Here is a 12,224-nt window from a genome sequence, read left to right on the forward strand (position 1 = left end):
AGTCGAGCCCTGACGGTAAAACATGTATGCATGTATAAATTATTTGAAGAAGCATTTTGTTTATATCAAAAACACTTTGTGTCTAAAAAAAGTTTACTATTATACGAGCTCAACACTTATAATCCTACGGGAAGTGGCTCAAGAGCCAAAACGCAAATTCACCCCCAAATACTCAGGGACTATCATCGACAGTCAACACATCCGATTCATCAATAACTAGGACGCTTAAGACCTCAAAGAGGCATCCCTCGATATAAAGGCCAAGGCCAACATACTCGGGGACTAACATTCCGAACAAGTTTGAAAGGTTATTGGGAAACAAGTCCAATAGACATACCCGAAGGCTACGACCATATTAAAGACTACGGTCATATAAAAAGGCTACGATCGAGATAATGCAGCTCGAAGACGTCCGACTTCTGCCATAAAATTAAAGGCCTTCAATCACTTTGAAAAAACCAGTTAAATTAGGCTACCCTCGGCAAAAGCAAATATAAAGGGGCTTCAATAAAGTCAGCCCTCGAATAATTTAAAGGCTTCAATAATATCAACCTTCGAAAAAACCTCAAGAGGTATTCGATTATCATTACACAAACAAGTTACTAATAAGGTTCCGATACGTCGAACCCTCAAAAAACCCAACGGGTATAAAAAACACATGCTAAGGCATACAAAATTTTTACTAAGTCTTTTAGCCGAAAAGAGGAAAAAATTATAGCCACTTTAGAGGCCGAATCGGCCCAACGTAAAAAGCCCAAGGGCCGATATATAAGAGCCTAAGGGCCAACTTAAAGAGACTAAGGGCCGATATATAAGAGCCTAAGGGCCAACTTAAAGAGCCTAAGGGTCGATATATAAAGAGCCTAAGGGCCAACTTAAAAGAGCTTAAGGGCCAACACATATAGAGTTCGAGACCTCGTTCTCATTCAACTCGGACTCAAGAGTCCCATTATTCCGAGCTCGCATCAAATTTATTTAAGCTTAGCTCGAAGATTAAACCTTAAGAGGTATTATGTTGATCAATAAAAAAACCTAAGGGTTTATTATGTGCTGAGTCCAGTATTCGGACTGTTCACTAGAGTTATACAATAAAAAAATTCATAGTTGAAGACGAAACGGAATTCAGCACAAACTAAAGATAAAGCAAAGAGGTTCTTTATATCCACAAAAGATGATTTACAAAGTATATTTACAACGTCCACGAGGGGCCCTTACACAAAAAAGAAAAATAGAACCTAATCTATTTCGGGGTCACATCCCCGGAAGCGACATCCTCAGGAACTGCACCCTCAGCAGCTCTATCTTCGGGAACCCCCTCTTCATCGAGGACTCCTTCTTCACCTTCCCCATCCTCGGATTCATTCGCAACATCCTCGTCATCAGAAGAAACAAGAAACCGGGCATCGGTTTCCATCGCCTTTGCTTGGGATATTTCTTCAGTGAGGTCAAATCCTCGGTCATGGATCTCTTTGGGAGTCTCCCTCCGGGCTTGGAACTTGGCCCAATAATTACTTCATTTTTATTGGTTGGAGGCCTCCCTCAACTCAGCTTGAACTGCCTCGGCATCCCTTAAATATACGGCGATAGTCTATCAGCCATAGCCTTCGTCTTCTCAACTTTGGCTTTGGGCTGTACAGCTTCGGTTGGGCTCTAGCAAGCTCTGCCTCTAACTCCTCAATTTTCTTGTCCTGGGCCAGACCCTTCACTTTACTGCCTCGGAGTTGAGTTTAAGCCAATGTCAGTTGGGTTGTAACAACTTCCTTATCGACATCAAGCTGATCCATGTTCTCTTTCCATCAATGGCAGTCAGCCTTAACCTGATCAACCTCGCCCTAGAGCTGCCCAATCATTTCCAACTTCTATTGCAACTGAGATATGGAAGTGTTATCCTCCGAAGTAAGGCCAATGAGACCATACTCTATTAAAATCACAGTTACCTGCTCATCTAGCTCGGTCTTGTTTCTCCGAGATTTGCCAATTCAGCCCGAAGGTCCTTAAGTTCCTTCTTATTTTGGATATAGAGGAGTCGCAAGGCCTTCTCTTCACCCGAAACCTTCCTGAGCTCGGCCTCGCATTGGCTCAACTTAGCTCTAAACTTGACAATGGCCTATACATGAAATGAAGATAAGTCAGTCAAAGTAAAGGAAGGAAAGAAAAAATTACAACAATGAAAGTTAGTATTTACTTGAGAGAGGAGATGTTGAGCCTTGTCGAAGAGGGTGGATACATCATTAAGGTCAACGACATCATCAATCCCGATGAAGAAGTCCCGGAAAGGGTCTTCTTCGAAGACATTGCTCGGGTCAGGTGTTCGCAGAGCCCGAGCATCCTTTATTGTCTCCTCGGAGTAAGCTGGTAGAGAAAGTGAGTGACCCATTGTCACGGCTCCGAGCTCCTTACTCGGGGCACTCTGATTAGTTTCGGCCCTCTCAACATTGTCCCCTTCGGCGTGTTTATTGAAGAAGGAGGTACAATCTCTATCCCGACGGACTCGAGGGCTTTTCTCGAGTCTCTCTTCGGAGTTACTCCATCGAGAGGAAAGGTATCAGGTTTAGAGGATTTGGCTACCTCGACTGGTTTCCTGGTTCGAGGTATCAACACCGATTCTTCACCTTCGTTCTCTTCATCTTCCAGGTGTTGAATGGCTGAATCCAAGTTCTCATGGATGAGTTTTCTCCTCGGCCTCCGAGCAGGTGCCACCTCATCTTGGGAATCTTCGGACTTCAAATCCCTCTTTCTTTTATTGTCTTTCCCCGATTTCAGGATCGGGGACGCGGTCTTTTTCCCAGGCAGGGCTGGCCTCATTTCGGATACATCTCCGATGCCTGCATAAATAAACATGGATGAATTGATGCCACTAATAAATGAAGGGTATCTATAACTTGGGAGAAATATTTACCATGATGCTTGGCCTCCCACTTGACCTTCGATAATTCGTGCCATTTGCGCTTATCGTACGAGGAGGTGGCAGCTAACTTTCAGATCCAGTCCTCGAGGTCGGGGACCACGTGGGGCGCCCAAGCAGTGGCTGCAGAAAGGGTAAAGGCATTATGAGATGCGGAAGCTAAATATGATTAAATATTAGGAAGAAGAACTCCACTTACGATTAAAGTTCTATTTCTCCGGGAATGGCATTTTATCTCTGGGAATGATATCTGAAGTCCTTACTCTGATGAACCGGCTCATCCAGCCTCAATCCTTGTCTTCATCGTTGCTAGCAAAAAAGGCTTTCTTTGTTCGACGTTGCAGCTTGATGAACCCTCGAAACAGTTGGAGCCGATACAGTCGGATCAGATGGTTGAGGGTAAACTTCAACCCCTCGGCCTTTTCAAAAACATAGCGCGGTATGATTACGATGCACCAAAAGGAGGGATAAATCTGGCCGAGGGTGACCTCGTATGTTATGCAGAAGTCGATCTCTACCGGATCGAGGGGACCCAGTGTGAAAGGGTAAGTGTAAATACTTAAAAACCCCTCCACGTGGGTAGTGATGCTCTCTTCGGGGCTTGGGATCTGTACCACGACCTCATCTCCCCAGCCGCAGTCCCTCTTCATAGCTTTGAGGTACTTCTCTGATATCAAAATAATATATCGAGATGCATGCTCACATCAGCCTGGGATATCGGGGGGATTTTCAATATTAAAATCCTTTTTTATCACACAAGGGCCGGGGGTGATTTCGTGAAGAGCCGGCGGCACCACCAGTTTGGCCGGCTGGGAAGTGGATGCAAATGATGCTTTCTCTTTTTTGGGAACTATTTTGGAAGTTTTAGCCATAACTTTAGGCTAAAGAATACAGACGGCAGCGAAGAGTGGTGTTTTACGGGGACTTGGCATTTTCCGGTGCTTAAAGGGGCAGTGAAAACAAATGATTATAGAAAGAGATGAAGAAGAGAAAGAATCAGAGTAAGTGTGATGAGAGAGTAAAGTTCTTTATTCAAAAGAGTAGCCTCGTATTTATAGAGGGGCGATGACGGTTCGGCGACGCTAGTGGCCGACCAGTACTAGCGTGCATTTAATGTTTTGGGAAAGCGGACCGACGGGACATTTCAGTCACTTCGAGCGCCTACGTCAAGGGAATGTCATCATCATTATAGACTCCGGGGAATCGAGGTTCAAATTGTTTCTTATCATCTTACTCTAAGAAATACGGGGACTATCAGTATACGGTCGAGATAGTATGCCTTCGATCTATAGGCTCGAGAGGTCGTCCAAAACCCGAGTTCAAGTCAGTTGGAGTTCGAGCTCGAGGGACCAGATTCGAATTCGAAGATAGAGTGCGATGTCCGAAGATTGAAGCATGATGAACCGAGGCTGAGTATGCTCGACCCCGAAATAGTACCGTTATGGACTTGTAACATAATGGGCAAGATTCCTGCCACGTTTCCAAGATCATGGCGCAAGTCCCGAAATAGGATTGTACTATTCCGTACTAGGCGATTAGACAGTTGTACTAATAATATTCCTTATTGTAAATAAAAATGTAACTTATTTAGGGATCCCCTATTATATAAATGGGACCTCAATCATTTGTAACATCATCTAATCATTGGCAAAGAATATATTATCCTACTTTTCTCTCTTATTGTTCACCAGAATTGTCCTTTACATTTATTGTTCTTACTTTATTGCTCTTAGTTTATCTCGAGGTCACCAAGCTCGAGGTCATCACTGCTGAGTAACATTGGTTTGATTCACTTATTTTTTTCATTTCTACTTCATATTTCTTGATTATTAATTATGGTATTGAACTAAATCAGATATCTTTAAAACCATAAATCAAATTTAATTGTTACTCGTATTTTCGAGGTAAACATATAGGAATACAATTTAGAATGTTTGTTAACGTCAAATTACACGGAAATAGAAACAAGATGTTGAAATTAGTGCTCTCTTGCGATAACGAAAGCCTTAGCCCTCATATTTTTCTACTCTACAAAGTTAGATAATCACTTCCGAACACAAAAACAAAGCCTGAAAAGCACGACTAAAATATGGTGGCTGGTTATGGTCTTCATGCAAAAGACATTAATATGCACGTTTCTCTTCTTAATTTCCTCAGCTTCCATGTGACAGTTGTAGTCTTGTAGAACACAAATACAAAGGTGGCATGGGTTGAAATTAAAGTTTCTCTCCAATTCCTAGCATTTCACCCTCGTCTTGTTTTATGTTACAACACTATGACTGAAAAAGAAAAAGCAATTCTAATCCTGTCATTTCTCTTCCCATGGACCACCCTGAGAATGAAACTTCATCCCAATAGGCCTAGCTACTTTAATTAAAGCTACCGTAGCACATTTAAAAACCCACTTGGAACTAAAATATGGAGTATCTAGTTTTAAAGTACTAGACTGTCTTGTTTTACTCAATCCTCGTGTCCATTTGAGGTGGGACCAAGACCCAAGCAGTTGCATAGACAGAGTTATGGCCTTTCCATGTTAATACAAGCATGTCATCCTCTTTTTTCATACCCCACCCACTTGCATGCTCATCTAACAGTGACTTCACTTCCTTAATTGTTTCCTCACAAAAAGAAACACTCATAAAACCACTATTCTCCATCCTTTGTGAGAACTTGTTACAACGCTCTAATCTCTCTATTCTTTGAACCCCTTCAAATCCAATAATATTCTCAATTCTGTGGCCAATATCAGCTTCATAATCAAGCCTTTGTCTACTATCCTTAGGCAAGAAAGTCTCTAATGCATCAAAGGGTATCCATAAATAATTAAAGCAAGTGGCTAGTCTTGATGTTAAACTTGAGTTTCCCAAGTCAGAATCCTCATCAACCACAGTCAAAATACATGGATTTAGTTCCTTAACCCTATCAAGAAATATGTCACGAGAAGAAATACTACTTCCTTTAATTTGTTCATCAGGCATATACCTTAACCAATTTTGGCAATTAACCACCAAAGCCTCATCATCCCTAAGTTGAAGAGTTGAAGGACTCAATTGGCTCAAGAGCATATCATAGTTCAAGTCTTCAATCACTTGGAATTCAAAAGGGACATCTCTAAACTTTGCAAAATTAGCCAAACGCAGGCCAACTTCTTCACTTGATACATTGATAAATGGAGGAACTGATGGTCTCCAAGAAGGCACCGATATTCGAAGTGAAGGAGGACCCTCAGGCCTCTTAGCTATTGCATCAATTAGAGTTGGCCATTGCATACAATGAGTGATACTAAAATCTAATATATGAACTTTTGTGTGCCCTTCAATGGCTTTATAAATAGCACCATTTGATGCACAAAATCCAAATCTATGCCAAGGGATGAGATCTACATACCCTGCAAGCTCAGTCACACTCATTAATCTCCTTTGATCAAGATTACTACTTCCATAGAGATAATTATTTGTGGCTGTAGGACAAACCCTAGAAGCCCTTGAAATTAATGCTCTAAGAAACCAAGATGTAAGCCTTTGATTTGGATCTCCATTAGAAGAAGCCAAATTGTTGAGTACCCACATAACTTGTTGAGCCAAAGTTACATCATTGTTTTCTAATGCATTTGCACAATGAAGTAAAAGTTTCTCCAAACATGCCCCATCAAGATTCCCAATACATCCTTTTAATGCTCCTGCTAGAGAATTTTGAGGGTTGTTAAAAAGGCTAGAGTTTTGGAGGGGAATTGTTGTAGAGGTTCCTCTCAATTCTGCCTTCATAGTGATGAAGTGAATGACTAAAATTGATGTATGAGCACAGAAATTATAGATAGGGTTTTGTTTTCTTTACGTGCATGGAAGTCTGGGAAAAAAAGCTACTGATTATTTGTTAGTAATTGAGTGCAAAAGATAGAATCCAATTGTCAAGATGAAAGCTATTGTATATTCAAGAAATGTGAGGTTTCAAGCTAAAGATATACTATCTATATATAGATGATGAAGCAAGGATGTTTAAAATAAAACTCAATAAAAGAAATTGGAGTTAGTGAAAGACTACGTATATTTCTATACCTGGACTTCTCCTTATCCAACTACTTTCCTAATATTTGCTAGCAAACAAACAGAATTTGATGTATTTGTTTGTTTGTTTTGATTTGCATATATCTAGCTATTTGGACCATGGTAGAACTCTAAATTTACCGTAAAATTAAGTTAATTAACGTGCAAGTAAAATCAGAGGCGGAGCTAGGATTTGAACTTTATGGGTTCCAAATTATAATCATTTTAAGTTACTGGGTTCTAAATTAATAGTTTGTACGTATTTATCGAATTTCTTAATATAAAAGAGGGTTTGAACAAAAACTAATGGGTTTGGCTGAACCCGTAAAATAAGGACCTAGTCGCGAAAAGCTTGAAATTTCAAATATATTTTCTTTCATTTAAGTTTGCTTGGAGTTAGAATTCACACCAAGTTATTAACCTGTTTATTTCTTTTTTTCTATTTGGACGAGGTTAAAATTTGAAAACTCTTTGGTTTGCGGAAAAGTATTAGCATACTCCTATCTTCCTCCGATCCTCTCAATCAAAAATAAAAATGAGAGGAAAACATCTGTCTCTTTAAATTACTTTAGACGTCAAGTAAACTTACCACATTATAATGAGTACCATGCATGCATTTAGCTTTATATTGGGGTCTACTATGCAATTAAATTATAGAAGAATTAACCTAAATCTTTGTCCAGCCAAGCGCTTAAATTAAGAGTAGTTGGTAGATATATAATATTTAACAGCCCAGTCCGCTAGTGATATTATCCGCTCTGGGCCTATGCTGTTACAGATGGTATCAGAGTCACTCTTGTGTCAACCTTGCCGATGGTGGGTCAGAGTTCAACTGAGTTTAGACAAATCCCGGTTAGGAGGGGCCAACCTCAATGCTGAGTCTAGGCGAATCCCATGCGGTGGGGCAAACCTCAGCGAGGATACTGAGTCCATAAGAGGAGGTATATGTAACACTCCAAACTTTAGATAGTGTCCCACATCGGCAAAACACAAGAGAGATGTTGGGTATATAAGTTAACAACTCTTAGACCCTAGTGACGCGTTTTAAACCCGTGAGTGACTAGTCCTAGAGCGGACAATATCACTAGAGGGTTGGGCAATTACATAATATATGTATAATTCATATATAATATGTGTATACCGTATGTAATCAGTGAATAATTTATGTATATCAGACTACGAGACTTGAAGTATTCGACCATCACAACAGATAATCTTGAAATTTATAGTTTTCGATTTGTAGGAGGAAGAGATAAAGGGCAGAACTGGTCCCACTGGGCGTGCCAATTTGTTTGCAACTAATTTTCAATATATGAAAAATAAACTGCAATCACAAAATAGGAGAAAAATATTTTACTAATCAATTATGAGTACAATTCTGCTTTATTCCTTGATTCTTCCCTCCGATTTATTCTACGTGATTCGAGGGCCTTAGCGGCGTATTTCTCGAACGTAGGACTTTAAGCAAGACATATTTGACATGTCTTTGATCTCTTAATGAATATTCTAAGAGTTTCATGGAATTTCGGAGATCTCATATTTGATTTCTTTGTGCATATTCCGAGAGTTTATGGAATTGCTGAGATTGTCTTTGAAGAACATATGTATCCTTATTTATAGGCATGAATTAGGGTTTGGGTGGAGTAGCCACCAAGTAACCCTAATAGACTCCTAATATTTCAAGAGTTGTCTTGAATATAAGATTTATCTTGATCTGATAAATTTCAGTGTCTACAAATGCCACCTATTTCAAGGTTTGTCGAGGTGTAGGCTTGCTGAAGCTTGAAGACTAGACTTGAAGTACCCGACCATCACAACAGATAATCTTGAAATTTGAAATTTTTGATTTGCGGGAGGAAGAGATGAAGGGCAGAATTGGTCCCACTGGGCATGCCAATTTGTTTGCAACTAACTTTTAGCATATGAAAAATAAACTGCAACCACAAACAACTATAAAGAATAAAAGATTTTGTTGATAAACATTGTAGGTTACAATTCTGTTTATCCCTTGATTCTTCCCTCCGATTTATTCTATGTGATTCGAGGGCCTTAGCGGCGTATTTCTTGAACGTAGATTGATATACATCTCGTTGATGTATTTGATGATCAAGAAGAATGTAACAACACTCCGTTTGGGTCTTGAATGTTGCTAGAAATTTGAGCAAGATATATTTGACATGTCTTTGATCTCTTAATGAATATTCCAAGAGTTTCATGGAATTTCGGAGATCTCATATTTGATCTCTTTGTGCATATTCCGAGAGGAAGAGATGAAGGGTAGAACTGGTCCCACTGGGCGTGCCAATTTGTTTGCAACTAAATTATTTATGATATAAAAAAAACTACAATCACAAACAACTATAAAGAAAAAAGGATTTTATTGATAAACATTGTAGGTTACAACTCTGTTTATCCCTTGATTCTTCCCTCAAGACATATTTGACATGTCTTTGATCTCTTAATGAATATTCCAAGAGTTTCATGGAATTTCAGAGATCTAATATTTGATCTTTTTGCCAAAATTTGTTTTACCGAAAGAGTTAACTCCTTTAGCATGTTAATTTATAGATTAGATGATTCGCCCTCGTCTTTCTTCCTTTTAAGGACATATTGGAGCACGAGACTTACTTTCTTTCCATAAGACGCAATACCCCCTTTATGAGATTTATTCACGTTGGCGTGTACCTCATCAGTAACAGCTTTGGCTTTACCAATAATCACCTCAGCGCTTTTAGTTATGGGCTCGTCATTCTTGCTTTTCATGCCATCATCAACTTTTATCTCCTTCACAATGTGGTTCTTCAAGTAGAACTTTACATCGGCGAAGTGTGACTCTGCCTCGGTGAATGACTCATCATCATCAACTATCTTCTTCTCGACTTCACCCTCGTAGTATTTTAAATATTGATGGTAGGTAGATGGAACCAGTTTATTCTCATATATCCAAGGCCTTCCAAGCAAGACATTGTATGAAGTCATCGCGTCGATTACATGCAGCCATGCACTTGATTGCATATCTTCAATGGTGATTTCTAGCCTGATCACGCCTATGGCTCTTTGCCCCCCTTGGTTGAATCCTTGGATCATCACACGACATTCTGAGAATTCGTTTATGGAATACCAAGTTCTTTCACAATGCGAATTAGCAAAATTTTCACTAAGGATCCTCCATCAACCAAAATTCGATTTACCCTTTCATCACACATATTGCCAACCAGGTACAATGGATGGTTATGAAGAGTGTCACCTAGCAGAAGATCGTCATTTGTGAACGTGACATTTTCCTCACAAGCATTAACTTCTTGAGGAGTGGACTCGGTGAGATTTTTCGAAGATGATGCCAATGGTAGGTCATCACTCTTTTCTTCCCCTTTATCAGCATTGCACCAACATGCCTCAATACCATCACGGGAAATCTTCATGCGAAACCAAGATGGAAAGAAATCCTCCAAGGTCATTGTATGTCGTGGCTTTTGAGGGTGGTGCACCTCCACTTTTGCTTTCTTCAAATATTTAGCCGGATTCCATCTCCTTGGTCTTTTCACCATCATTTTCCTTGTTGGTTGTTCTATTGATTCTTTTTGTGGGCTCCTTTTATGGTGCCTACGACGAGTCACTAATGTCCAACCTTCATCATCATCAGGTTGATTGACTTCAACTTTGTCACTCTCCAGTAATTCTTCATCTTTACTTTCTTTAAAACCACATAATTCATCCGGACTGAATGAGCCAAAGGTGATAGAGACTTGGTTTGCACTTTTTTGCTCATCTTCAAGCACGATCTTTTTTTCGCAAGCCAAGTCCATGACTTTATCCTTGAAGACAAAGCACTTCTCCAGAGGGTGGCTTACAAGTCAGTGATATTTGCAGTAATTTGGGTCATTTGTTTTCCCAGCTTCATTTGGTCGCTTCATCTCTGGAAGCTCAATAAGATTTAACTCGAGGAGTTCTTCAAAAATGGCTAGCACATTAGAATCCAGAAATGGGTACTCCTTCTCTTGTATTTCTTTTAGAGTCAACTTTCCACTTGGAGTATTTTGAAAAGAGGTGGATTTCATACTCTGCTTCTTGCTCACCTTCGTCGTGAACTTCACAGGTGACATGTTGATATTCATAACTTCTTTGCTTTCAGACTTGGGTAAGAACTTGCCCCACTTCCTGACTTTTTGCTTGTCATTCCCTTTGCGAGGTTCATAGATGGGAAACCTTTCATTTCCCGCGGAGTCCATGCTCAATTCCATGTCATAGACACGAGTTGCAAGTTCTTCAAATGTGCCAGGCCTAATACCTTGCAAGATCTCTATGCCTGAAGCTTCACCAAGCCTGTCTTTGCAGTTGAGGGTTGCATTCCTCCAACGATTGATAAAGTCGATAACTGGTTCCCCCTTTCGTTGACGAGTATTTGTAAGTTCTATTATACTCACAGTACGTTTCGTACTATAAAAGTGATTGAGGAACTCTTGCTCTAGTTGATCCCAGCTATCAATAGACCCAACCTCGAGGTCTATGTACCAGTCAAAAGCATTTCCTTTTAGCGAGCGGACAAGCTGCTTGATGAGGTAATCTCCATAAGTCCCAGCATTGTTGCACGTCTTCACAAAGTGCGCCACATGTTTCTTTGGGTTACTTTTACCATCAAACTGTTGACACTTTGGAGGTTGATAGCCAGCAGGCATCTTCAACATATCAACCCTTGTAGTGTACGACTTTGCATATGTAAGGGAGGTTTTGGCAGCAACTTTATATTTATTCTTAATGGTTCCTTCAATGAACTCCTTTAGTTGATCGATTGGAATCATCCCTTCAGATGAGACAGGGATAGCCTTAGTGGATGCTACTTGTCTTGAGGGAGAGTCACTCTTTAGAACTTCTGGGAGCTTGCCGGGTGCATCGGTGGATTCTTCTTCTATCAAGATTCCCACCCTGTCTGTTAGTTTGTCAATTCTAGCCTTTTGATTTTGCATGCATTTGGTCAAGCCAGCGATTACTTCCGTCATGTTTGCCAACTGCTCCTCCACAGATAAAGTGTTTGTCACCATGGCTTGCATGATTGTCGTGGACGACGGAGAGTAGCATGGATTTCCACACAAATTGATCCTTGATTAGCTCACACTATGTGGTGTAAGTGAGGAGGATCCATCACTTGAAGCATCATCATCTTCTTTCACAGTATAATGCTTGGATCCGGAGAGGTCAAGAAGAGCAAGAGTTTTCTTGATCTTTTCAGCAACATCGCTTCCTCCTTCAGGTGCATTTGTGGAAGATCTTGCTCCTTT

The 12,224-nt window shown here is 40.2% G+C and overlaps 1 protein-coding gene across 1 annotated transcript; it reads right to left on the reverse strand.

The window, feature by feature from the left end:
* Positions 1-4,832: 4,832 nt before the first annotated feature.
* LOC107793138 (scarecrow-like protein 32) lies at positions 4,833-6,866 on the reverse strand. Its single transcript, XM_016615425.2, has one exon. The coding sequence runs from the start codon at positions 6,667-6,669 to the stop codon at positions 5,362-5,364; it is 1,308 nt and encodes a 435-aa protein (XP_016470911.1). The 5' UTR covers positions 6,670-6,866; the 3' UTR covers positions 4,833-5,361.
* Positions 6,867-12,224: the final 5,358 nt, after the last annotated feature.

The sequence above is a fragment of the Nicotiana tabacum genome, chromosome 10, assembly GCF_000715075.1.
Source record: "Nicotiana tabacum cultivar K326 chromosome 10, ASM71507v2, whole genome shotgun sequence".
Taxonomy (NCBI): domain Eukaryota; kingdom Viridiplantae; phylum Streptophyta; class Magnoliopsida; order Solanales; family Solanaceae; genus Nicotiana; species Nicotiana tabacum.

What these genes read in the sequence shown, in the direction of transcription:
- LOC107793138 (XM_016615425.2), bottom strand. Translation starts at nt 6,669, where the DNA reads ATGAAGGCAGAATTGAGAGGAACCTCTACAACAATTCCCCTCCAAAAC.